General features: G+C 45.0%; 2 protein-coding genes across 6 annotated transcripts in view; both read left to right on the plus strand.

The window, feature by feature from the left end:
• Nucleotides 1-2221: 2221 nt before the first annotated feature.
• GDF5 (growth differentiation factor 5) lies at nucleotides 2222-6720 on the plus strand. Its single transcript, XM_036245473.1, has 2 exons — nucleotides 2222-3146; nucleotides 5266-6720. The coding sequence occupies exons 1-2, from the start codon at nucleotides 2522-2524 to the stop codon at nucleotides 6138-6140; spliced, it is 1500 nt and encodes a 499-aa protein (XP_036101366.1). The 5' UTR covers nucleotides 2222-2521; the 3' UTR covers nucleotides 6141-6720.
• A 12743-nt stretch (nucleotides 6721-19463) lies between these two features.
• The window catches only part of LOC118618860 (ubiquinol-cytochrome-c reductase complex assembly factor 1), a 118898-nt gene continuing 110976 nt past the window's right edge, over nucleotides 19464-27385 (plus strand). For all 5 annotated transcript variants that reach the window (XM_036245400.1, XM_036245398.1, XM_036245401.1 and 2 more), the window contains exon 1: nucleotides 19464-19568. Coding sequence is in view for 4 of the 5 variants with exons in the window: in XM_036245398.1 (XP_036101291.1) it covers nucleotides 19545-19568 (24 nt within the window). In the remaining variant the exon portion in view is untranslated. The remainder of the gene's footprint in view (nucleotides 19569-27385) is intronic.

A 27385-nucleotide genomic window follows, 5' to 3' on the forward strand; every position in this document is an offset into this window, starting at 1 on the left:
CATAATCTAATGAGGGAGACAGATATGTAAATAAATTATTACAGTTTTAAAGAATTAAGTTATGATTTTCAAAAAAATGAAAAAAGTACACAGAGTAGAAGAAATTAACTGTGTTTGAGACAAAGGGCAGGGGCAGAACTGGATAATCTTTGAGCTACCAAAGTGGAAAGGGGCACAGAAAATGTGCAATGGCAATGCTGGAGTGTGTATTTTCTGGTGGATGAGGGAAGACTTCCTGGAGGAGAGAGCACATGAGCTGGCATTTTTCATTAGGTAGGTTTTAGAGAGAGGGAGGGCTGGAACAGAGATATCCTAAAGGCATGGAAGCCAGTTATAAGAGAATTATAGTAGGACAGATGGTGAGGAGTTGGAGACTGTGAGGCAGTGGGGATGGAGAGGAGGAAAGAATGCCAGAGATGACTTAAGTGGGGACAAGTCAAAGGAAAGCCAAGCATTGTGAATCTAGGCAACTGGAGGGATAGTCTTCCTCAAACCTTCCCAAAAGAGTGCCTGGTGGTGCATTGGTTCTTTGAGGTGGGAAGGTGGAGCTGTACTAGGTTTCTGACCTAGGACCATCAAATGAAGCTTGAAATGGCCAAGTAATGCTGCTGTGCTCGAAGGTCAGCAAGGATCTAGGGGCACCACAATGAAAGGGATGCTCAGGCACCTGTATACCCCAGCTGTGAGTTTCTTCTTTTATTCATCACTTACTGAGCTGCTATTCTGAGCCAGCTCATGCTGGAAAACCAATCTGGTGACCTCAGAGTATGAACAGATCTCTGTTAGGCAGGCTCAAAAAAATCTCAGATTAAGAAGGAAGCTTGCCCTGGCCGGTTTGGCTCGGTGGTTAGAGTGTCGGCCTGCGGTCCAGAGAGACCTGGGTTCGGTTCCCACTAAGGGCACGTGCCTTGGTTATGATTTGTCCCCGGCCCTGGTTTGGTCGTGCAGGTGGCAACCACTTGATGTGTCCCTTTCATATCGATGTTTCTCTCTCTCTCCCTCCCACTCTGTCTGAACAAAAAATGGAAAGATGTCCTCAAGTGAGGATTAAAAAAAAAAAAAAAAAAGGAAGTCTCCCTGACTACTGCTGTGACAAGTGTTGTAGCAAAATGTACAATGGCTCTGTCTGGGGATCAAGGAAGGCTTCCCAGAGGAGGTGCATTTTCAGGATGAAGCTCTCAGGATGAGGAGGACTTCCTCCAGTTGTGGGAGCGAAAGGAGGGTATTCCAGGTGAAGGGAACAGCTTTCCCCCATGAGTCCAGCTGGAATTCAGACTTCTTCCAGAGCTACCAGAAAAGCATCACATGGGATGTCATTTTTCCAGCCTCCTGAAGGGGCCGCTGCTGTCCCAGGCTGGGTCTGCCACCTCGGGGCTCAGCCAGTCCTTTCCAACAAAACTCTGAGTCTGTCTTTCCTGGGGTGGTAGAGAGATACACCCTGGACATACCTCTATCCAAGGAGTGGGCTCTGGGTGGCAGTGCCCTCCAATGGCTGAAGAAATCATCTGAGTTCAGTAAATGGCTTTTGGGGGAGGGGTGTGGTGGGTACTGATATTTTTCTGTCTCTGGGTCACCACAAGTTTATTAAAATAGAAGAAACTGGGTAAATGCTGCCATCTGTGCTGCCCCCCCAACAACAAATCAGGCCCCAGACTAGACGCAGGAGTTGAAACTGCTTTAAAAACACCCCAAGGACTTAGCTGAAAACCCACACTCCTCATGTTTTGGGGCTTAAGATCCTTGAGCTCATTCCTCAGCATCTCTCCTCAGGAGGGAGGGGTGGGTTTCCCTGTGAGGTGGAGGTGAAGACTCCTGAGTCTGCTCCATGGACCAAGGGGCCCCCTAAGCCTAGAGTCACGCTTCGGGGCTCTGTGCCAAGAGCCCCCGTGAGCCATGGCCTCGAAAGGGCAGCGGTGATTTTTTTCACATAAATATATCGCACTTAAATGAGTTTAGACAGCATGACATCAGAGAGTAATTAAATTGGTTTGGGTTGAAATTCCGTTTCCAATTCCTGAGTTCAGGTTTGTAAAAGATTTTTCTGAGCACCTGCAGGCGTGTGTGTGTGTGTGTGTGTGTGTGTGTGTGAAGTATTTTCACTGGAAAGAATTCAAAACTTAAAAAAAAAAAAAAAAACTGGAGCACACAGGCAGCATTACGCCATTCTTCCTTCTTGGAAAAATCCCTCAGCCTTATACAAGCCTCCTTCAAGCCCTCAGTCAGTTGTGCAGGAGAAAGGGGGCGGTCGGCTTTCTCCTTTCAAGAACGAGTTATTTTCAGCTGCTGACTGGAGACGGTGCACGTCTGGATACGAGAGCATTTCCACTATGGGACTGGATACAAACACACACCCGGCAGACTTAAAGAGTCTCAGACTGAGGAGAAAGCCTTTCCTTCTGCTGCTACTGCTGCTGCCGCTGCTTTTGAGGGTCCACTCCTTTCATGGTTTTTCCTGCCAAACCAGAGGCACCTTCGCTGCTGCCGCCGTTCTCTTTGGTGTCATTCAGCGGCTGGCCAGAGGATGAGACTCTCCAAACCCCTCACTCTCTTGCTTTGGCACCTGGCTTGGCTGGACCTGGAATTTATCTGCACTGTTGTGGGGGCCCCTGACTTGGGCCAGAGACCCCAGGGGACCAGGCCAGGATTGGCTAAAGCAGAAGCCAAAGAGAGGCCCCCTCTGGCCCGGAACATATTCAGGCCAGGGGGTCACAGCTATGGTGGGGGAGCCACCAATGCCAGGGCAAAGGGGGGCACCGGGCAGGCAGGAGGCCTGACACAGCCCAAGAAGGATGAACCCAAAAAGCTGCCCCCCAGATCGGGTGGCCCTGAACCCAAGCCAGGACACCCTCCCCAGACAAGGCAGGCTGCAACGCGGACTGTGACCCCAAAAGGACAGCTTCCTGGGGGTAAGGCACCCCCAAAGGCAGGAGCTGTCCCCAGCCCCTTCCTGCTGAAGAAGGCCAGGGAGCCTGGGGCCCCTCGAGAGCCCAAGGAGCCTTTCCGCCCACCCCCGATCACGCCCCACGAGTACATGCTCTCGCTGTACAGGACGCTGTCCGATGCTGACAGAAAGGGAGGCAACAGCAGCGTGAAGTTGGAGGCTGGCCTGGCCAACACCATCACCAGCTTTATTGACAAAGGGCAAGGTGAGGGGGCGGGGTGGCAGGGGCACGGCTCAGAGGGAGGGGCACCTGCATGCATGGAGGGGCTTTTCAGAGCCCTGACACTGCACTGGTGGGAGATGCTGTGTGCGTCTGGCCTGGGGTGGTACCTGGGACTACCTCACCCATACCAGCTTCCAGGCTGCTGGCATGTCAGAGTTGGAGGCACCTGGGAATCACTAAGTCCAATTCCTGCTAGGTGCAGAGGGAATGACTAAAACCCAGAGAGGAGACAAGACCTACCAGTTGGTGGCAGAGTTGGGGACCATACTCTAAGACTCTTGATCACCAAAACTTTGTTGGCTCCAGAGGTTTGTAGGTTTTCTCAGAAGGCAGAGAAAGTAATCTCTAGCTACCCGTGGTTCTGCAACTTTGACCTCAGGTTAGGGGCAGAGGAGGCAGGATAGGTGAAGACAGTAGATGAGGCATCTTGGAGTCATGGAATGACATTTAGATATATGGGGTTTGGGAGTAGACAACAGACCTAGAGTTTAACAGTGTGACCTTGGGAAAGCTTCTTTTTCTCTCAGGTCGGTTTCCCCATCTGTACAACTATATGGGGCTTGGACTGGGTGATTTCTGAGAGCCCTTCAAATATGAAACTTTATGTTCTCTCCTAAACACAGATAATTTTTATCATTCACCCAGAAGGATAACTGTTCCCCTCATTTCTCCCTCTGTCCACCTGGCATTACTGTCTTGGCTTTTCATCTCAACTTGCTGTGTGATCTCAGCAAGTCTCTTCCCCTCTCAGGGCCTCAGTTTCTCCCTCAGTGTGATTGCTGGGGTTGACTGCTGCTCATATGCTCTGGTTCTTGTGAGTCTTAGGACTTTGGCTGGCAGGGTGGGGGAGGGGTCAGAGTGGGAGAGGCTCCTCATTAGAGCTGGCCTGTGGGGGAGTGACAGAGGGCGGGGGAGGCACAGAGGCAGCAGGTCTGGCTGAGGTGGGGGAGGTGGCCTGGCTGCCTGCCCAGTCAGGGAAAGCTGTGACCCCTCCGGGGCTCATAAAGTAAGTCCTTGTGCCCCCCAGTACTAAGGGAGCTCAGAGAGGGGGAGATGGGGAGTTTAAAGGCCTAATTAGTCACCTTCTAGAGCAATATATGACTGCTTCCCAATGGCAAATTGGTATTTAGGAAAGAGGGCATGCTGATTCGGACATACTACTGAGTTTCTTATACATACACATAGCCTTATATTTATACATATGTGCTAATTCACATATATCTACACACATGCACACATACCTTCTTACATACATGTATACACAGAATATTCGTACATATACACACTTATACACACATACCCTTTAAATTTTGACACAAGTCCAATCATACATACACATGACATGTCACTCATATATGCCACTTTCATGCTCACATATGCTCACAAACTTACACACACACTCACACACACACACTCACACAGTCATACATCCAAAAGGATGAGACACATGCGCAACAAAATCATTAGCCTGGGAAGCAGGGAAATTGGACTGTAGACCAGCTTTGTTATTAACTCCCTGTGTGATGGTAGTCAAGTCACTCCCCCTCTCTGTGCCTCATCTGTAAAAAGAGAACACTAAGATCTTCTTTAAGGTATAGTGGAAGCAGCTTTGGATTGGGTATAAAAGGTTCTAGGCTAGTGTTGCAACTCTGCTTTTTCCTAGCTGGGTGACTTTGAGCAAGTCACCTAACTTCTCTGAGCCACAGGTTTCCCCTTTGGGAAACCAGGAGTAATTATAGTGCCCACCCCACCAATTTCACCAGTGAGATATTCTATTAGATAATAGGAGAGAGGTAGGTAGAAGGCAGTCCTGAAGCTGATGAATTCCTGATATGAATAGTGATTGACACATATCCAGAATCACTCAAATCACCCGCAGCCACATCTACAGATAAACAACCCTACTTGGTAGACTGTGTAGGACGTTCCCTTATTCTGAAACAGGTTCTCAGTGGTTTGGGTCTTGGCCTCTCTCAGAGTGGGGAAGAGGTTAAAGAAAGCTCTCTGGAGGGGGAGAGGGCTGTGGCCCTCCCCTGAGGCCTCGAGGTGACTGGCTTTCTTGATGAGGTTGCAGGGAATGACTTCTGGGTGTTCTCTCTAGATGATCGAGGTCCTGTGGTCAGGAAGCAGAGGTACGTGTTTGACATTAGTGCCCTGGAGAAGGATGGGCTTCTAGGGGCCGAGCTGCGGATCTTGCGGAAGAAGCCCTCAGACACAGCCAAGCCAGTGGCCCCCAGTAGCGGGCGGGCTGCCCAGCTGAAGCTGTCCAGCTGCCCCAGCGGCCGGCAGCCGGCAGCCTTGCTGGATGTGCGCTCAGTGCCAGGCCTGGATGGATCTGGCTGGGAGGTGTTCGACATCTGGAAGCTCTTCCGAAATTTTAAGAACTCAGCCCAGCTGTGCCTGGAGCTGGAGGCCTGGGAACGGGGCCGGGCTGTGGACCTCCGTGGCCTGGGCTTTGACCGGGCTGCCCGTCAGGTTCACGAGAAGGCCCTGTTCCTGGTGTTTGGCCGCACCAAGAAACGGGACCTGTTCTTTAATGAGATTAAGGCCCGCTCCGGCCAGGATGATAAGACTGTGTATGAGTACCTGTTCAGCCAGCGGCGAAAACGGAGGGCTCCACTGGCCACGCGCCAGGGCAAGCGGCCCAGCAAGAACCCCAAGGCGCGCTGCAGTCGGAAGGCGCTGCATGTCAATTTCAAGGACATGGGCTGGGACGACTGGATCATCGCACCCCTTGAGTATGAGGCCTTCCACTGTGAGGGGCTATGTGAGTTCCCTTTGCGCTCCCACCTGGAGCCCACGAACCATGCAGTCATCCAGACCCTGATGAACTCCATGGACCCCGAGTCCACACCGCCTACCTGCTGTGTGCCCACGCGGCTGAGTCCCATCAGCATCCTCTTCATTGACTCTGCCAACAACGTGGTCTATAAGCAGTATGAGGACATGGTTGTGGAGTCTTGTGGTTGCAGGTAGCAGCACTGGCCCTCTGTCTTCCTGGGTGGCCCATCCCCAAGATGCTGGTCACGGGAGCCTCTCCTTGCACCTGTGGGATCACAGAGGGTTAGGAAGATGCGACCCCCTGAGGATCTACCCAGCCTGCCTGAAAGGGGATTCCCACAGCCTTGCTCACTCTCTGAGTGGGACTTGGGCTAAAGGCCCCTTTCTATCTACAAGTCCCTCTGTCTGAGGATTTCTGCCCTTCTGCTGTTCTGACTGGCAGGGACAGGCCCAGGGAGACAGACTCTGAATGGGACTGAGACCCAGCAGACCTGGTTTTCCAGTGAGACTCAGCCCACGACCTCTCCTTTTCTGGGCTTCCTTGGACTCTGGACTCTCCAGGGAGGGCTCCTCTTGGGAGAGCCATGGGTGCTGCATCCTCCTTGAATCACCATGGTGCCTGGTGACTTTCTGCCCCTGGGGTAGATGAGATGCTGATTGGGCAGGGGTGGGAAAGAGGGGGAGAGGGCTTGGGCAGGGGTGAGGAATGTGGGGCTATTAGACTGTTAGATTAAAATGTACATTGATGAGATAAAAAGCAAAACTGTGCCTAAAACTGTGGCAGATTTCTTGTTTACTCCAGGGGACCCAGTGACCCCTCAAAGAATTGCTGACCCAGGGAGGGGAGGTGGGTTGCCTCATGTATAAACCCAGTGTCCAGGGCCCGGTGTCTGCTCCCAGTCCTGGAAATCACAGCAGAATGGGACAGAGAGTACAGGCTGAGCAGGGCCAGTGCTACCTCTAACCCCATTCCCATTCCTTCCAAAGGCCCATCGGTCTGGAGCTCCATCTGCTCCGTTGGGGCCTGCCAACAGAGTTAGGTTTTCTTTCTGGCACTTCTTAGTCAAGCTGGTTGTCTCTGAAATGGATCCCTAAGTGGGAGGGAAATTGGGGATTTCATTTCTTCTAAAATCATACCACTTCATTCACTAGTATCTGCTGTCTCCCCCCTCCCTTCGCCCCCACCACATACTCACAGAATGAACTGACCACGATTTAAAAGGGCCCTTTACCTCTCACTGGGGAACCTGAGCTGCTAGAGATCTCATCCTCCCCTACTAAGGCATCTCCTTTTTGCCACTGACCGCTGTTCCTCACATGATCTTGTCTGTGGCCCTGCTACTGTCCTGCTTGACACCTTCAGGACTCCTCACTGCTCGCCCATCACCTCCTACCTTCTCACCCCCACCTCCAGAAACAGAGCTGGAGCCCATCCCCTTCACATTATACATGATATAAATATATAATTATATATTAGATAAAGAACCTCCCCACTATCCTAGACAGTCCAATGCAAGACACATCCCGACAATGTTTCCTACCTGGGGCTTTGCCCAGACTAAATGCCCACTTTCCTTTCTGCACTAGAATCTTCGGGGGGATCATGAGACATGAACTCTTGGGAAGGGAGCACAGCCCTCTGGTAGGGAAACTTGGGCACCTGAGTCCTCGTTTTAAGGGCTCAGGACCAGGTTCTGTCTGGCTGAAGAGAGGAGGGACCAGGAGAAGAGAGTCCAGGCCTCTGCTTCCCACCCAGGGGGCCTCAACATTTTCCCCACCTCTCTCCAGCTGAGTCTTTGATTCCCAGGGCTCCCCGCCAAAGCTGTTTCAACAGTAGGGATTCCTGCCCAGCTATGGGCAGATCTTGTGTCCCTTCTCTCTAGACCTGAAACCTGGGTTGTCAGGACCTAAAGCAAGAGCCCCATGCAGGGGGCAGCCTGAGCCTGGAGCCTCGCCCTCCCTGGCTGGGCTTCGTTGTGTTTGGCTGGTGGCAGGCCTGCAAACTCTGGAAGTAAACAAAGAAGCTGCCACGGCAGACAGAGTTCTGGTGTGTGTGAGAGGAGAATGAGCCTGGAAGGGAGGTGCCAGGGAAGCCAAGCAGCAGGCTGTGGATACAGGGTGAACAGTGTAGAAACTGGGTGGCTGGAACCCCAAGGGCAGAGAGGCAGGGGACGAAGGGGTCACAGGTGGGGCTGGCTCCTACAAACACTTGTTTTCTGGGCTGTGTGTCCCTAGTTTCCTGGAAAGTCTGACAGAACTGGAACTGTGCCCTGCCTTTGCCTCATCAGAGGGTTTCATGTCACCTCAACCACGATGCTCTTCCTGCTAAAGGCCTGGGTGTTCAATTGACCATTGTGACCCTGGCTTAATACACAAGGAGCTTCCTCTCCTGCCTAAATCTGCCCTAGGACTCAATTTCACAAAAAAGCCCCTCAGACTGTGTACTGTCCCCACTTTCGCACCCAGATAATTGTGGGGTAGGTAGGAACAGACCTTCCATCCTAACCATCTGATCGGTTCAATTGCCTCCTTGGAAAATTATCTCCACCAGGCACTCTCATCCAGTCTCAATCCTAACAAGCTACATATCTGTATAGTACATTCTTCTACAAAAAGGGTACAAGGCTTTTATCATTCCTTAGAGTCCACACTCCCAGCTGTGGTCTTGCAGCACTGAAGGGCTGAAAATGCAGCCCAGTTTCAAATTCCAGATCTGTAACTTAGACTATTTGGACAATAACTTAATTCCATGAATCTTGGTTTCTTCATTTTTTTTGGGGGGGGGGGAGGAGTGGTAGAGGGGTAAACAGTATAGCTATTTGATAGGGCTAACTGTGAGGATATGAAAGACACTCGACACAGTACCTGGCACAGAGGTGGTACTCAGTAATGTTAGTTGTTATCAATAATGTGCCTCAAATAGTCCCATGAAGCAGGCAGGGCAAGGAGTATCACCCCCTATTTTTTTTTTAAATCCTCACCCGAGGACATTTTTGCATTTATCTTCAGATTGAGGGGAGGGAGAAATGGAGGAAGAGAGAGAGAAACATCGATGCAAAAGAGACACATCGACTGGTTGCCACCCACACGACCCCAACGGGGCCAGGGCCAAACTGCAACCGAGGTATGTGCCCTTAGCAGGAACTGAACCCAGGACTCTCTGGTCCACTGGTCGACGCTCTAACTGCTGAGCAAAACCGGTCAGGGCTATCACCCCTCATTTTTACAGGAAAGGAAACTGACACTTAGAAAGGTAACTACAGGTCTCAATGTTCTTTGTACCATTTTTGCTTCTTTTCTGGGCCCCAGACTCCACTGATTCTAGTCCTGGCAAGTGGTCCAATTACCTACCTGGGGTTTGGCTCTCTGGTCTTAAAAGTATCCCCTTAGGGGCACAGTGTTGTTAGTTCCTAGGGAGAAACAGCTAGGCAGATAGATTAGGGTAGAGAAAATGGGAGGCCCGTAGGGAAGGCAAGAGGTGGGGCTCCCAGTGCTATGATGCCCATCTCTTGGCCTCTTCCACAATCCTGTGTTCCAGGGCCATAAGCAGGAGAATCAGCTTTTCTAGGACTTGGAACACACAACCTCGGGAAGCCTCTCAGACTTCACTCTGACTCCACAAGTAGTTCTTATAGCCAGTCTGAGTACAGATATGAGAAAGCTGAGTAGAGAAGGGTTAGTCACATATGCTTGGAAGTCAGGCAGATCTAGGTTCCAGTCTTGGTTCCATCACTTTCCAGCTGAGTGACTTTGGGCAAGTTACTTAACCTCTCTGAGCCTCAGTTTCCCTAGCTGCAGAAGAAGGATAATAATATCACATTTACTGGGCTTGAGAATCAGAAGAGGGGATATTTATTCATTCCATCAATCTTTGATTGATTGAGTCATTCACTCATTAATCAACTACTTATTGAGGGTCTATTCTGGTCAGACTCTGCTGAGTGTTGAAATAATAACAACAATCACAATGATTAATGTTTAGTGAGGGCTTGTTATATGCAAGGTACTATGCTTAGCACTTTACATGAATTTTCTTATCTTGCAATGATCATGTCCTCAAGTTTCAAGCATGACTGAAAGAGAAAACAAAGATCCCAAAGGATACTAGGATGATAAGTCTATGTTAGGCTGACTCAAAGGAGCTGAAATAAAATGAGAAAAAGTCAAATTATACATCTGAATGCATGCAACTAACACTACAATTACAGAATATTAAAAAAATGTGATTTCACAACTTCAGATGGGGAAGAGTGTCGTAGGTGGCTGTGAAATCAATGGACTATAATGTGGGTGCCTCAATGTGAATACAAGTGTGGGCTTCGTTAATAGACATGTAGGGTAAAAGCCCAAGGAAACTGTTTCTGCTCTGTTAAGCAGGACTTGGGGAGCATTGGGATGGAGAGAGTAAGGGAGACGCAAAATCAAGGGTGAATCCTGTGGTTTTGTGCTTGGGCAACTGGGTAAACAGTGTGCTGTTCAACAACAACAACAAAATAGAACACGGAAGGAGAAACAGATTTTGAGAGGAAGATGATGAGGTCAGCTTTGGACATCAGGTTTGGAAAAACTCTTTTATTTTTTATGTATTGATTAGAGAGAGAGAAGAACATAATTTGTTGCTCCACCCACCTGTACATTCATTGGTTGCTTCTTGTATGAGCCTTGACTGGAAAAACTCTTTATAGATTAGCTTTAAATAGGAAAAGCAGCACTCCTTCCATGAAATGATAAAAAGAAGAAAAGATATACATGTACACAGTAAAAGCAGGTACTTGGTTTAGCAGTAGGGAGTTGAATTTTTTTTTTTCTGATAGCTTATAATTTCTATTTTCTCTGTGAGTGGGAGGTGAGGCCATCTGTTCAGAGATAGTAGGAAGTGGTCAGAGTGAAGGTATGAGGAATGTGGACAAGGTTCCTGTTATGGGTTGAATTGTGTCCCTTAAAAACATATCTTCAAGTCCTAACCCCCATACCTGTGAATAACAACCTTATTTGGAAAAAGGGTGTTTGCAGATGTAATCAAGTTAGGATAGGTCATTAGGGTGGGCCTAACCCAGTATGATTGGAGTCTTTATAAGAGCACAAGAGATACAGAGACAGGCACACGGGGAGAAGACCGTGTGATGAGAGAGGCAGAGAATAGAGTGATGCAGCTGCAAAGCAAGAAACATAAGGATTGCTGGCCACCGCCAGAAGCTAGGAAGAGGCAAGAAAAGATCCTTTTCTAGAGCCTTCAGATAGAGCATGGTCCTACTAGCCCCTTGATTCTGGACTTCTAGCCTCCAGAACTGTGAAACAATACATTCCCATAGTTTTAAGCTGCCTGGTTTGTGGATTTCTGTTATGGCAGCCCTAGGAATCAAATACAGTTATAAATAGCAGTATTGGAGAAGGGGGGCAGAGTTGAACATAATAGAGGTTGGTAACCATATTTGAGGGGTACCAATAGGCCCCTTGCATGATTTTCCCCCATAGCACTCAACAATCTAGATATAGGAATAGAATAAATGGACAATTACAGGGTTGGGGGCTCTTTCCAAAAGGGCAGGATAGAAAGACATTTGAGCAAAGGAATTAATGTTGGCAAGAGAACAATTAAAATGATAGCCCACATGGTCTGAATTAGATAAGAGAAGTAGTAGACAGGAAAGGGTTGTTGACACACTATGAAGAGAAGAGTTTAAAAGCCTAGAGGTTGTCTGGCCAGTGTGACTCAGTGGTTGAGCGTTGTCCCATGCACTAAGAGGTCGCCAGGTTCAATTCCCAGTCAGGACACATGCCCAGGTTGTGGTCCCGATCCTGAGTAGGGGGCATGCAGGAGGCAGCCAATTAATGTTCTCTCTCTCTTTCCCTCTCACTTCCTCTCTCTCTAAAATCAATAAAGGAAAAAAAAATTTTTTTTTAAAGCCTGGAGGTCTCACAGGGTAGAGTGACAGGTATAGTAGGAATGATGAATAAAAGCTAAAATAACAGAATAACATTAATTAAAATTTTTAGAATTAAAACAATTCTGGTAATGAGGTCCAGGAATAGGCCATGGGAGTGGGCAGCTGGACACCTCATAGAAATGGAATTGTACTTATACAATATGTAGCCTCTTGTGGTTGACCTCTTTCCCTTAGCATAATGTTTTTTATTTTATTTTATTATTATTATTTTTTAATCCTCACACAAGGACATTTTTCCATCTTTGTTCAGATAGAGTGGGAGGGAGAGAGAAAGAGAAACATCGATGTGAAAGGGACACATCGACTGGTTGCCTCCTGCACAACCTCAACCAGGGCTGGGGACAAACTGCAACCGAGGTATGTGTGCCCTTGACTGGAATTGAACCCATGACTCATCAGTCTGGGGGCCGACACTCTAACCTATGAGCCAAACCAGCCAGGGCAGCATAATGTTTTTGAGGGTCATCCATGTTGTGGCATGTATCAGTTTATTCCTTTTTATTGCTGTATAATAATCCATTTTCTGGATATACCACATTTTATTTAGCCATTCATCAGTCAACGGACATTTGTTTCCACTTTTTAGCTGTGATGAACATTCATATACAAGTTTTTGTGTAAACACATTTAAATTTATCTTGAATGTATACTGGAATCACTGGGTCATATGGTAATTCTATGTATATCATTTTGAGGAAAAGCCAGACTGTTTTCCAAAGCAGCTGTACCATGTTACATTCCTATCAGAAATGTAGGGATCCAGTTCTTTCACATCCTTGCCAGCACAGTATTATATGCCTGCTTTATTATAGCCATCTAGAGGGTTTGTGCAGTGGTATCTCATTATGTGTATGGGTTCGTGTGCATGAGTATTTACCTAATGACTAGTAATGTTGATCTCTTTTAATTAACTTAATGGCCATTTGTATATCTTCTTTGGAGAAATAGCTAATTGAATATTTTTCCCATTTTTAATTGGGTGTTTATTTTTTTATTATTGAATTGTAGAGTTCTTCTTTTTTTTTTTTTATCCTCACCCGAGGATATTTTTCCATTTTTTGTACAGATAGAGTGGGAGGGAGAGGGAGGAAGGGAGAGAGAGAGAGAAACATCGATGTGAAGGGACACATCGAGTGGCTGCCACCCGCACGACCAACCAGGGCCGGGGACAAACTGCAACCGAAGTACGTGCCCTTAGCGGGAACCGAACCCCGGTCTCTCCGGACCGCAGGCCGACGCTCTAACCGCTGAGCCAAACTGGCCAGGGCAACTTGTAGAGTTCTTTATATAGTCTGGATACAAGCCCCTTATCAGATTTGTGATTTGCAACTATTTTCTCCCATTCCATATCTTTTCACTTCCTTGATGGTATCTTTTACAACACAAAAGTTTACATGTTTATGTAGTCTAATTTATCTATTTTTGTTTTGTTTTTCTGTTTTATTTAAGAAGGCTTTGCCTAACACAAGGTCATAACGATTTACTCATGTTTTTTTTTTTTTTTTTTTTTTTTATCCTCAACCGAGGACATTTTTCTATTTTTTGTTCAGGTAGAGTGGGAGGGAGAGAGAGGAACAGAGAGAGAGAGAGAAACATCGACGTGAAAGGGACACATCGAGTGGTTGCCACCCGCACAAGCGACCAGGGCCGGGGACAAACTGCAACCGAGGTACGCGCCCTTAGCGAGAACCGAACCCGGGTCTCTCAGGACCGCAGGCCGACGCTCTAACCGCTGAGCCAAACCGGCCAGGGCACTCATGTTTTGTTTTAACAGTTTTATAGTTTAGCTTTTACAGTTAGGTCTATGTTCCAAATTGAGTTAATTTACCATATAGTGTGAGATAGGAGACTAACTCGATTCTTTGAATTTTTTAAAAAAATTGTGAATAGCCCTGGCCGGTTTGGCTCAGCGGTTAGAGCGTCCGCCTGCGTCCGGAGAGGCCCGGGTTCGGTTCCCGCTAAGGGCATGTACCTCGGTTGCAGTTTGTCCTCGGCCTTGGTTGGTCGTGCGGGTGGCAGCCACTCAATGTGTCCCTTTCACATCGATATTTCCCTCTCTCTCTCTTCCTCTCTCTCCCTCCCACTCTGTCTGTACAAAAAATGGAAAAATGTCCTCGGATGAGGATTAAAAAAAAAAAATTGTGAATATATATTATACACCCATGACTGTAAATCCTTGAAGGCAAGGACCAAGTTCCACTTTGTATTTTCCATAAAACCAACGAGTAAAAGTTCTTTTAGAATTAGATTTTGAGAGTGACATGTATGCTTTTTATTTAAATTTTAAAGGTAATTATATAAATAAGCTACAAACTTTAAATAAGACCAAAGGGTATATAGTGAAAAGTATGTCTACCTTACATACCTAACCTCTTGGTCCTCCATTCCTCAGAATCCACAAACATAATCACTATTACTGTTTCTTGTGTACCCTACCAGTGATTTTCTATACCTATACTAGCACACACTTAGAATAGAACCCAAAGTCTTTACCATGGCCTACAAGGTCTCCCATGGTCTGGCCTCTAGGGCCACCTTGTCAACTTCATCTCCTACCATACTCTTTCTTATTCATTTGATTTCAGCCATGTTAACATCCTTGCTCTTCCTTGGAAAGACCAAGCATTCTCCCACATTGGGGTCTTGGTACTTATTCTATCTGTCAAGCATGCTCTTTTCTGAGATATTGACATGAGTCATGCTCTCATTTCATTCACACTTCTGATCAAATTCAATGAGGTCTTGCCTGATTATCTTATTTAAAATAGCACCTCACCCTCTCACTTTTTATTCTTATTCTGCTTAGTATTTACCCATACTAGACATTAGATTATATTTACTTGTCTATTGTTTGCCTCCCTTTACTGGAACTTTGTTTTATTTTCTATTTTATCTTCAGCTTTTAGATCTGAGCCTGGATCATGGTAAATGATCAGCAAATATATATATATTTTTAATGAATGACTGAATTTCATTGTGGTGACTATAAGGAAGTATGAAAATTCAGAGGGGGTAGAGATAGTGTAGAGAGAAAGATGAAATGTAGGGAGGGAAAAGGAGCTTTGAGAGAACAATGGAAATTGCTGGGGCTTCATGCTGAGTGTTTAGGGCATAAGGAGCTGATGAGCTCTGGTGGAGAGAAGCTGAGCAGCACTGGGGAGTTAAGACTGAGGAGCAGGAGGAGGAGCACTGTGAGAGACATTATGGAACCTGCAATTCCCATGGGTTCTATGCTAGATAAACTTGTCTATCCCCTCAGCCTGTTCCCAGGAAGTTGCTTCTATTTTCTGTCTTAACTGAAATCTGGCCTTCCTTTTTGAATATTACTTCCCCTTGTAGCTTTTCTTTTGGGGGATGTTGCTTGTCATTATTCTATACCCTGTGTGTGTTAAGACTGATGGAGTCTTCATTGATTTGCTTTCCAATACCACTTTCAAGACATTATCCCTGTGCCTGCTGCTCCTTTAAGGTTCATGCTCTATGCTCATGCTACTACCAACTTCACAAACACTCTCTGTTTATCACAGATTTTGGTGTCAGGCCTCTTCATTCCAAATCTAGCTGTCATTTTAGGTAAACTAACTGTCTGTAAATAACTCATCCTAAATCGGGAGCACTCAATTCTTGGAAGGCCTCTACTCCCGAGATTTTCACCTCTACTTCACTTCAGCCACTTTCCCCCATAGTCATCCCCTGCACTTTGTCATCATTCAGAACATTTCTAGCCCTGGAATCTTAAATGAAAAAATCTGTCTGATTATATTTTCTTATCCTTTAGGCTCTCACTCAGTTTTGCTCATTACATTTTCTTTTACTCATTTGCCCCTTCTTCTTTCCTAACAGCCTTTTCCTCTCCTTATATCCTTCACTCTGAAGATTTCCTGGCCTGTCACTCAAATCTCTTTTTTGACAATATTGTCACCTTCTTTGTGCTGATGACATTCATTTCATGCATGACCTTAATCCTTTGAGTCCAACTACCAGCTCTCTCCTCTGTTAATCCTAGGTTAGCAAATGATTTTGAGGAAAAGTCACATAGAAGTACATTGGTGACATTAAAATTTTTGCTCTTAAGTGTATAAGAATATTCAAGAAAATATTGGTTGTAAGAATAAGAAAAAAGGGCCCTGGCTGGTTTGGCTCAGTGGTTAGAGTGTCAGCCCATGGACTGGAGGGTCTTAGGTTCAATTCCTGGTCAAGGGCACATGCCTGGGTTGTAGGTTCTATTCCCAACTGCAAGAGGCAACCAATTGATGTGTCTCTCTCACTCTCTCTCTCCTTCCCTTCCTCCCTTCCACTCTACCTAAAAATCAACGGAAAAATATCCTCAGGTGAGGATTAACAAAACAAAACAAAAGAATAAGAAAAAAAGAAACTATCTGTCATCTCCATCATATGATAGAACAGCTGTTAATAGGAAATGAACTGGCCCTAGACTGTTTTGCTCAGCGGTTAGAGCATCGGCCTGCGGACCAGAGAGTCTCGGGTTCGGTTCCCGCTAAGGGCACGTACCTCGATTGCAGTTTGTCCCCGGCCCGGTTGGGAACCGGGGTCGTGTGGGTGGCAACTACTTGATGTGTCTCTCTCACATCGATGTTTCTCTCTCTCTTCCTCCCTCTCTCCCTCCCGCTCTATCTGAAGAAAAATGCAAAAATGTCCTCGAGTGAAGATAAAAAAAAAAAAAAAAGGAAATGAACTGGATCTATATAGTGCAACATATATAGAATTTAAAAAAGAAATTGTTGTGTAATAAAAAGGAAGCAGCAACCTGGCCGTTGTGGCTCAGTGGTTGAGCATCGACCCAGGCACTAAGAGGTTGCTGGTTCGATTCCTGTTCGGGGCACATGCCCAGGTTGTGGGCCAAATCCCTGGTGGGGGGCATGTGGGAGGTGGCCAATTGATGTTCTCTCTCATCGATGTTTCTATTGTTCTCTCTCCCCCTTCCTCTTTCTCTAAAATCAATAAAGAATAAAATATTTTTTAAAAGGAAGCAACAAAATAAAACATAAGTATGTGGTCAATTAAGTTTAAAAAAAAAAGGAAAGAAAACCCATAGCAACCAGAATGATATATTTTCTAAGAGAATGTGGATGAAAGCATTAAGATCTGAAAGGAAATTCAATTTTAGAGAGATCAGGAGGGATTTGGATTCAAGGTGGTGGTAAAGGGACTTTAGCTTATCTGTAACATGAAAATTTTTAGGAAAGAAAATGTAATCATGTATCCTTTTGCAATTTAAAATTAATTAATAAATTAAAAATTAAAAAGTGAAGAGTCATCCATTTCCACTATATCCTCCATGTTTCACAGTCCTCCTTTTCTTTCATTCTCTGATAAACATTAAGCTGTCTCTACTCTTCAAAACTACAATTTCATACCATCTGCATTCCTGAGTAGAAAAACTCTACCCCATAGTTCACAGAGAAAATAGAAGCCATCAGAAAGGAAATTAAATATCTTTTCAATCTTTTTTCTTGTCTCCAACATCTTAGTTCATCATCTCATGTGAATTACTCACTGATCTTAAATTTGCACAATTCAATTCTTGAATCTGATTACTAAGAATGTTTCTTTTACCCCTTTTTAAAATGTGATGCCATTTATCCTAATTAATGTGTAGGAGCACTACACCATTGTTTTTCTTTAAAACAATTTTTTTTTCTTTATTGATATATTAGTGAGACAGAGGAAGGGAGAGGGAGAAAGAGATGGAAACATCGATGAGAGAGAACATTGATTGGCCACCTCCTGCATGCCCCTCACTGGGGATTGGGCCCACAACCCAGGCATTTGCCCTGATCAGAATCAAACTGGGGACCTCTTAGTGCATAGGTGGACGCTCAACCACTGAGCTACACCATTGTTTTTCAATACCACACAGGGAAGCTACCTGCTTGAGTGCAGAAAACATCTTCATTTCAGCTTACAAAATCTTTCATATGGAAGATTATTGAGGGAAATATTTATATTCTGCATAAAAACAAAACTAAATTTATATGCTAAATCATTAATGTTTAAGAGACCATTAACCTACTAATTGGTCTTCCATTTTCACATTTACCTCTCTGATTCATTCTACATATAGTAGTCAAAGTCAGCTTCTTAAACATGAATCAGTTAGCCCTCCCCTGCTAATGTTGTTTCCTACTATACTTAGAATAAAATATAGACTTCATCTAAAAGTCCTAGCATAGCCCTGGCCGGTTTGGCTCAGCGGTTAGAGCGTCGGCCTGCGGTACAGAGAGACCTGGGTTCGGTTCCCGCTAAGGGCATGTACCTCGGTTGCAGTTTGTCCCCGGCCCTGGTTGGTCGTGCAGGTGGCAGCCACTCGATGTGTCCCTTCACATCGATGTTTCTCTCTCTCTCTCCCTCCCACTCTATCTGTACAAAAAATGGAAAAATAGCCTCGGGTGAGGATAAAAAAAAACAAACAGTCCTTGCATAATTTAGCTTCTGCCTGTCTGCCCCGTTTAATTATCTCTTTAAATTAATTAAGATTAATTTCAATACCGCACTGGTCTTCTTTGGATTCTTGTAATAATCTCTTGTTCTGGATCTTCTTTACCTCACTTACTCTCCCAATATTTGCTGACGAATAGCATTTTCAAAGTCATTTCCCATGGCTAGTTCCTTCTCATCCTTTGCATTGCAACTTACAAATCACCTCCTCAAAGCTTTATCTGGCTACACTCTCTAAAATCTAGTTTCCCATGTTATTCTCTAGTTCAGTGGTTTCCTTCATAGCACTTAACACAATTTTAAATTATTTTATATTTTCATTGACTTACTGGACTTGTGTGTGCCTCCCCCACCAGTCTATGAGCTCCATGAAGCTAGTCTTGTGTCCAGCATTTAAGTGAACATGCAATGGGTGTTTGTTGACTGAATGAAAAGGAGCAAGTCCTTCAACATCCTGTCCCTCTGCTCCCAATCAACCCCAGGAGCACTGACACCTTCTCTCTTCTACTATTCTTGGGACACAGTGGAAGAGGTCCTCTAGCCAAGGCTATTCTCTCCTACCTCCTCAGGGGACTCCTTGCACCCTTGATTCTGTCTTCTGCATCTTTCTCTCTACAATCATGTCCTACCAGTACTCAAAGATGTTCCCAGTGAACAACCACACCTTTTCAGGTCTCAGGTCAGCACGTGACTGTCCTCTTGCCCTGACTTTCAGGACTCGGCTGTGTCGTGTTCCGCTACTACCCCATGTCAGACTCTTTCAGGGAGCTCCCAAGATCTTGTTCTTTTTAACCCCAGTGAAAACGGGGGATCTTCATGGGGGTAGAATCCGGGAAGGAGGGGCTCTGCTAAGGGGTCGCTGAGTAGTGAGTCTGGGTGAGGTGTGAGTTAAGGAGAGAGCTATGAAAACCCCGAAGCCAGAGGTCAAGAAAGGCCGGTGTTGCAGAGAGGGCTTCTGCCTCCGTGACCTGTCGGGTGTGGACCAGAGAGAGAGGGCGGCGCGTCCCGCGGCAGTCCGGGTCCCCGCCGCCTCGCGCACCCGAGGAGGCGCGCGCTCGTCCTGGCAGCGGCCTTTGTGCGCCTGCGCCGTCGTTGCCGGGCGCCCGCTGGCGAGAGGACGACCTAGTGAAGGGGTGGCGGCGGCAGGGACTCCGGAAATCCATCCTTCACCCGGAAATGGTTGTTGAGGAACATGGCGTTGCTGGTGCGAGTCCTTGTGAGTGAAGGAATAATTTTGTACGGTCGTCCGCCGGGCCCGGGGTTGGAGTCGGAGAGGACGGGGTGGGAGAAACTGGAAGGACGTGCAGGAGGGGAGCCTGTGCAGCAGCGAGGCTACGCGGCCGCCTCTCTGCGGGGAAACTGAGGCAGCTTCCCACCTCCCCCTACCCTTTTTGGCCGTGTCTGCCCCCTCTTTGGAGGAGAGGGAGAGTGACATCGGACCCAAATTCCATGAAGTTTGGTTTTCCTCAGTCACCACCTGTGGCCGCGTCCCCGGGGAGAGGCCGCACGTGGGGCACTGGTTGGAGTTTCGGGAGACCTGGGTTCTATCGGGTCCCTGTTCTGTCACTGAGGTACAGTGTGACGTCGGGCAAGTCACTTTCAGACCTCAGGGGCCCTGTGTGGAAAACGAGGGCGTTAATCTGTGGTCCCCTCGGATTCTGAGGTGCCCCGGGTTTGTTTCAGAAGTCAGTCAATTCTTAACTACAGTTAAGTGGAATTCTGTTACAGATTATTAAGCTGAAAGCTGCGCGAGAACCGGGGTCGTATTTGTCGTGTTCACTTTGCCTAGCAGTGTCTGGCATATCACAGGTATTGAACGAACGAATGAATGAAATAAGGAAGGACCACTCGATTTCTTAGCCCCGTTATGGGAAGCTGCTACTGCACCTCTTGTGATTCAGTCCAGGTCCTTCTAGCGTTCCGTGACCTCTAGGAAGCAAAGGAGAAAGAAAGTGGCCGCGGAAATAGGTTAGGAGGATATAGAGCTTAGTTGCTAACTGTGGAGGGGTGGGAGAGTATACGTTTGTTAAGTCTTTCAAAACCTGGGTCAAGGACATTGTTTTTTCCTAGCAGACGCTGTCACTTCCCGCCTCTGGCTGCCTTTTGAGTTGTTATTTTATACTCGTGTTTCTGATGATTGATATATATATATATATGGCTTACAAGGACTGCAGTTTTACTTCCTGCATATCTTGTCAGTCTAGCATAGTGCAGTGTCCGCAATTGCCGCTCAGTAAATATGTTTGAAGGGCCTGGCTGGCGTGGCTCAGTGATTAGAGCGTCTGCCCGCGGACTGAGGGGTGTAGGGTTCGATTCCCGTTCAATGGCACAACCTGGGTTGCAGGTTTGATTCCCGGCTAGTTGGGGCACGTGCAGGAGACAACCAACCCCCCCCCCCGCCCCCCACTCTCTCTCTAAGTATCAATGGAAAAAATATCCACAGGAGGGGATTAACAACAATAAAAATATGTGTTTGAAGACCAGCTGTTATAACCATCAGAAAGATTCACTTGATCGAGTAATTGTTGATGCCAGGGCAGAAAATGATTCAAATCTGAGGACAGCTGAGGAAATGATGACTAAGATATCTTAAATTATTTAGTTTTTAAGATGGATATTTTGGGGGAAGAGATGAAACGTTTATTGGGCTGTATACCTGTTAACCCCTTGATTTGTTTTGGGAGTTAGTGGATGCCCCAGCTATCTTACATATTCTTGCTCCTGAGCATGTGGACTGTTTCAGGTTCATTTCTTCTTAGGTGGTAGCATACATACAATCTACCTCTCTGGATATATTCTATTAGTTGGATCTGCCCTCTATTAGTTGGATCTCCCCTCCTCCCCCCATTTATCCCTTTCTATTAATTTTTTTAGGGAAAAAGCAAGTAGAAAAATCACTTTCACTTTATACTGTGATTCTTTGAAGTCTTTTTAATATATGTTATAATGTAATTGTGACAAAGCAATGGAAACTCCTTTAGGACAAGTTGAAAGTGTCAGTAAACATGAAAGTAGTAGATATTTATTAAAATTTTTTTAAATTGATATTAGAGAGAGAGAGAGAGGAAGGGAGAGGGAGCAAGAGATAGAAACATCAATGAGAGAGAACATTGATTGGCCACCTCCTGCATGCCCCACACTGGGGATTGGGCCCACAACCTGGGCATGTGCCCTGACCGGGAATCGAACTGGCAACCTCTTAGTGCATGGGTTGATGCTCAACCATTTAGCCAGGTTGACCGGGCAGCAGGTATTTATTGATCACATATTCTGAAGAGGCATTTGGGTTAAGCACTGTGAGGAACTCACAGGTACAGGAAAGTGCACATGCTTAGGAGTCTGAAGGGCCTAGGTTGAAGGCTTGGCTCATTACTTACTGTGGGTGTGACCTTGAGCAAGTCTTCTAACTTCTCTGAGCCTCAGATTTAAAAAAAATGCATTTATTTATTTATTTTGTTACAGATGTCCCTCTTTTTTCCCCCATTGACACCCTACTTCTTGTTCTCATTCTCTTCCACCTTCACTGTATTGTTTTCTGTGTACACTGGTTATGCATATATGCATATAAGTTCTTTGGTTTATTTCTTCCTACCTCCCCCTGCCCCCCTTCCTCTGAGGTCTGTCAGTCTGTCCCCTACTTCCATGTCTCTGGGTCTGTTTCGTGCATCCGCTTATTTTGTTCATTATATTCCACAAATGACTGAGATAATGTGATATTTGTCTTTCTCTGATTGACTGATTTCACTCAGCATAATACTCTCCAGGTCCCTTCATGTCATCTCAAAGGGTAAGAGATCTTTCTTCTTTACAGCTGCGTAGTATTCCATTGTATAAATATACCACAGCTTTTTTATCCACTCATCTACTGATGAACACTTGGGCTGTTTCCAGATCTTAGTTAGCTATTATAAATAGTGCTGCTATGAACATAGGGGTGCATAATTCTTTCTGATTGGTGTTTCATGCTTCTCAGGATATTTTCCTAGAAGTGGAATCACTGGATCAAATGGCAGTTCTATTTTTAATTTTTTGAGGAAACTCCATATTTTTTTCCATAGTGGCTGCACCAGTCTGCATTCCCACCAGCAGTGTACTAGAGTCCCCTTTTCTCCACATCCTCGCCAGCACTTGTTTGATGATTTGCTGATGGCAGCCATTCTGGCAGGTGTGCGGTGTTACCTTATAGTCATTTTAATTTGCATCTCTCTGAGGATTAGTGATGTTGATCTGTTTTTCAATAGGAGAGGCAGGAAAGATCTTTTTTTTCATATGTCTCTTGGCCATTTGTATGTCTTGTTTGGAGAGGTGTCTATTCAGGTGCTCTGCCCATTTTTAATTGGGTTGTCTTCTTTTTGTTGAGTTGTATGAGTACTCTATATATTTTGGAAATTAAGCTTCAGATTTTATTTTTTTAATATGTTTTTATCGATTTTTTTTTTTAGAGAGATAGAAACATCAATGTGAGAAACATTTATCGGCTGCCTCCTGCATGCCCCCTACTGGGGATCGAGCCTGAAACCCTGGGCATGTGCCCTGAATGGGAATCAAACTGGGATACTCAATCCATTGAGCCACACTGGCTGGGCAAGCCTCAGATTTTCTTAACAGCAAATTTGTTACGGTTGATCAGAGAATCAACTGGTATCAGTGATGTTTAAATGCTTTTTTTCTCTTTTAGTTCAGCAACAATTTGAATGTTTACTACATTGTAGGAACTATCCAAGGAACTGAGGATGAAAAACATAGACCTTACTCTCAAGTTTATAATTCAATAGGAGAGGCAGGAAAGAAAACTAATACAAATCTTGAAATGCTGTGATAGAAGTGCTATGGGAGCAGAGTAGAGAGGCACCTAACTCAGCCTGAGGACAGGCATCCATCAGGGAAAGATGCCTGAACTAGGTGAAAGAGCATTAGTTAGAGAATGGGCAAAAGGGCAGAGAAGAGAAGCATTAGTTTATGCTAAGAATGCCAGACAACCAACAAACTAAACAAACTAATATGGCTGGAGTCAGGGGCACTCATGGGGAAATGGCAGGAGAGGAGGCAGGACTTCTATATCACTTTTAGGACTTGGAGGTTTATCTTGAGGCAGAGGGGAGCCATTGAAGTATTTTAAGCAAGGGAAGCTTTATTTATTTATTTATTATTTATTTATTTATAGATATAAACAGATGGAGACCACACTTTTTCCCCCTTTATTGATTTTAGAGAGAGAGGAAGAGAGAGAGAGAGAAACATCGACATGAAAGGGACACATCGAGTGGCTGCCACCCGCACGACCAACCAGGGCCGGGGACAACTGCAATCGAGGTATGCACCCTTAGCGGGAACCGAACCCAGGTCTCTCTGGACCGCAGGCTGACGCTCTAACCGCTGAGCCAAATTGGCCAGGGTGGAAGCTTTATTTTTAAAGGTTAATTTTTTTGATGCATTTACTCTGTTTTTTTCCTCATTTGCATTTTGAAATTGAGGAATAATTGACATATAATATTTATTTGTACAATTTGATAAGTTTTGATGGGTATGCACCTGAAAAGCCATCACTACAATAAAAATAATGAACATATCCATCACTACCCAAAATTTCTGTGTCCTTTTGCAAATCTTTTCTCCTGTTCTCTCCCACAGTCATCACTGTACTTTTGTTTCTTCTCTCATCTTTTTAAATTGAAATTTAAAAATTTTATTTTGAAAGTATAGAAAACATTTTAAAAAGTCGCCATAGTAAACACTCACATACTCACTGTTAGATTTTTGTTTGAATAGATCCCTGTAGCAGTTGTAGATGGATCAGAGAGAACTTAGATTATAGACCCCAATGTCAGTCAGAAGCTACTTAAGTAATCCTGGAAGAAGTGATAAAAGCCTTTAGTAAGGGTAAGGAGCAGTATAATTTAGGAGGAAGGGATGGTTTCAAGAGGAAATAGAGTATATAGTATATGGCTTGGTGGGAGGTTAGATGTTGAGGGTGAGGGAGAAGGAGTCTTAACAGTGAGTCCCAGGTCAGTCTTTGTGATGACTGAGTTAATAGTAATGTCCACTGAGAAGATACAGCTGGTCACACACACACACACACACACACACACACACACACTTTATTTTAGCAGTTGGAGAGTTGGTGTTCAGGAGAGAGAGAGAGAGAGAGAGAGAGAGAGAGCGAGCACACTGAGATAAAGGTAGTTGAAGCAAGATGATGTTGAGATTTACAGGGCAATAATATTGACAGCTAATATTTATAGGGTATTTACCATGTGTTAAGCACTCTTAAATACTTTATATATGTGAACTTAATCCTTAAAACAGCCCTTTGAAAAGGTAAGCACTGTTATTTTTCTACTTTACTGATAAGAAAATTGAACCACAGAGAGGCAGTGTTCCTGAAACATTCTTATTAGTCTTCCTTTACTTTTTCTTCTTTCAGACTTATTAGCCAATTTTATTCCCTCTCCAATGATGGGTTTGGAAAGGAGGAGGAAATGAAAATGCTGCTATTGCTGAGGAGCTTTAGCAGAGTAACTGGCCTTTTGAGCAGCGTAGTGAGACTTGTTTATAGTTTTATGAGGTGTCCTGAGCATTGGTGATCATTTTTACTTTTCTTTGACGGTAAAGAAATTTCAGAAAGCCATTCTGTACTTAAAAATATTTTTAGTTGCCCTGGCTGGTTTGGCTCAGCAGTTAGAGCATTGGCCTGCAGTCCAAAGAGACCCAGGTTCGGTTTCCACTAAGGGCATGTACCTTGATTGTAGTTTGTCCCTGGCCCTGGTTGGGTCGTGTGGGTGGCAGCCACTCAATGTGTTCCTTTCACGTCGATGTTTCTTTCTCCCTCTCTCCCTCTCTCCCCCTCCTGCTCTATCTGAATAAAAAATGGAAGAATGTCCTCTGGTGAGGATAAAAAAAAATATATATATTTTTAGTAAAATACACATAACATAAAATTTACCATTTTAAGCTTTTTTGAGTATACAGTTCAGGTATTAAATACATTCACATTGTTGTGCTACTATCACCACCATCATCCACTTTTTTCATCTTACAAAACTGAAATTGTACTCAGCCCAGGGCAGCCACCATTCTACTTTCTGTCTTTAAGATTTTGACTCTTCTAGGTACCTCATATAAATGGAATCATACAGTATTTGTCCTTTTGTGGCTGGCTTATTTCATTTAGCATAATGTCCTCAAGGTTTATCTATATTGTAGCGTGTGTCAAAATGTCCTTCCCTTTTTTTTTTTTTCAATTGTTCTTTTTTGATTTTAGAGAGAGGAAGGGAAGGGAGAGAGAGATAAAAACATTGATGAGAGAGAACATCAACTGGCCGCCTCCTACATGCCCCCCACTGGGGAATTGGCCCACAACCTGGGCATGTGCCCTGACCAGGAATTGAACCGGCGACCTCTTGGTGCATGGGTCGATGCTCAACCACTGAGCCAAACCAGCCGCACATGTCCTTCCTTTTTAAGGCTGACTACTATTCCGTTGTGTATATAGATCACATTATGTTTATCCATTTATCTGTCAGTGGACACTTGGGTTACTCTACCTTTTGACTATTGTGAAATAGTGCTACTGTGAACTTGGGTATACAAATGTCTGTTTGAGTTTATGTTTTCACTTCTTTTTGGTATATACTAAGAAGTGGAATTATTGACCCTGGCTGATGTTGCTACTGGTTAGAATGTTGGCACACATACCGAAGGGTCTTGGGTTTAATTCCCGATCAAGGGCACACAACTGGGTTCCAGTATCTGGGTTCCAGGTTCGATCCCCAGCCCTGGTTGAAGCAAATGTGGGAGGAAACCAAGTGATGTGTCTCTCACATCAGTATTTCTCTCTCTCTCTTTCTCCCCTCCTCCCCCTTCCTCCCTCCCTTCCACACTCTCTAAAAATCAATTGAAAAAATATCCTCGGGTAAGGATTAACACAACAAAAAAATGAAGTGGAATTATTGGAGTGTATGGTAAGTCTGTGTTTAATTTTTTGAGGAATTACCATTCCATTTTCCACAGCAGCTGAACCATTTTTCATTCCTACCAGCGAAGCACAGAGATCCAATTTCTCCGTGTCTTTACCAATAGTTGTTAATTTTTTTTATCATAGTGGCCATCGTAATGGGTATGAGGTGATATCTCGTGGTTTTTGGTTTTTCTTTTTAATCCTTACCTGAGGATTTTTTTTTTCCATTTATTTTCAGATAGAGTGGTGGGGGCGGGGGGAGAGAGAAAGAGAAACATTGACGTGAGGGAGACACATTGACTGGTTACCTCTTACACGACCCAGACCAGGGCTGGGGACTGAATCGTAACCGAGGTACATGCCCTGGGCTGGAATCAAACCCACGACTCTTTGGTCTGCGGACCAACATTCTAACCACTGAGCCAAACCGGCCAGGGTTCATTGTAGTTTTGATTTGCTTTCACTAGTAACTAATGATGTTGAGCATATTTTATGTGCTTTTTGGCTTTTAGTACATCTTCAGATAAATGTCTATTCAAGTCCTTTGCCCATGTTTTAATTGAATTTTTCTTTTTCTTTTTGTTGTTGAGTTGTAGTAGTTCTTTTCCTTTCTTCTTTTTTTAATCTTCACCTGAGGATATTTTTCTGTTTATCTTCAGATAGAATGGGAGGCAGGGGGAGAGAGAGAAAAACACTGATGTGAGAAAGACAGGGCCGGGAACTGAACCGCAGCTAAGGTACGTGCCCTTGACCGGAATTGAACCCGTGACTCTTTGGTCCATGGGCCAATGCTCTAACCGCTGAGCCATACCGGCCAGGGCGAGTTGTTCTTTATATATTCTAGATATCAATGCCTTATCAGATATATGATTTACAAATATTTTCTACTATTCCATCAGTTGCCTTATCACTTTGTTTATAGTATTCTTTGATACACAAAAGTTTTTAATTTTGATGAAGTTCAACTTAACTATTTTTTTTTTGTTGCCTGTGCTTTTGGTATTATATCCAAGAAGTCACTGTCAAATCCAATGTCATGAAGCTTTTTCTTACGTTTTCTTCTAAAAGTATCATAG

Source organism: Molossus molossus, unplaced genomic scaffold (genome assembly GCF_014108415.1).
Source record: "Molossus molossus isolate mMolMol1 unplaced genomic scaffold, mMolMol1.p scaffold_m16_p_6, whole genome shotgun sequence".
Classification (NCBI taxonomy): Eukaryota; Metazoa; Chordata; class Mammalia; order Chiroptera; family Molossidae; genus Molossus; species Molossus molossus.

Bases quoted from the DNA above. Each gene is read 5' to 3' on its own strand.
- GDF5 (XM_036245473.1), top strand. From the start codon at position 2,522: ATGAGACTCTCCAAACCCCTCACTCTCTTGCTTTGGCACCTGGCTTGG. The intron at 3,147-5,265 runs GTGAGGGGGCGG...TGTTCTCTCTAG, and splicing joins CTTTATTGACAAAGGGCAAG to ATGATCGAGGTCCTGTGGTC.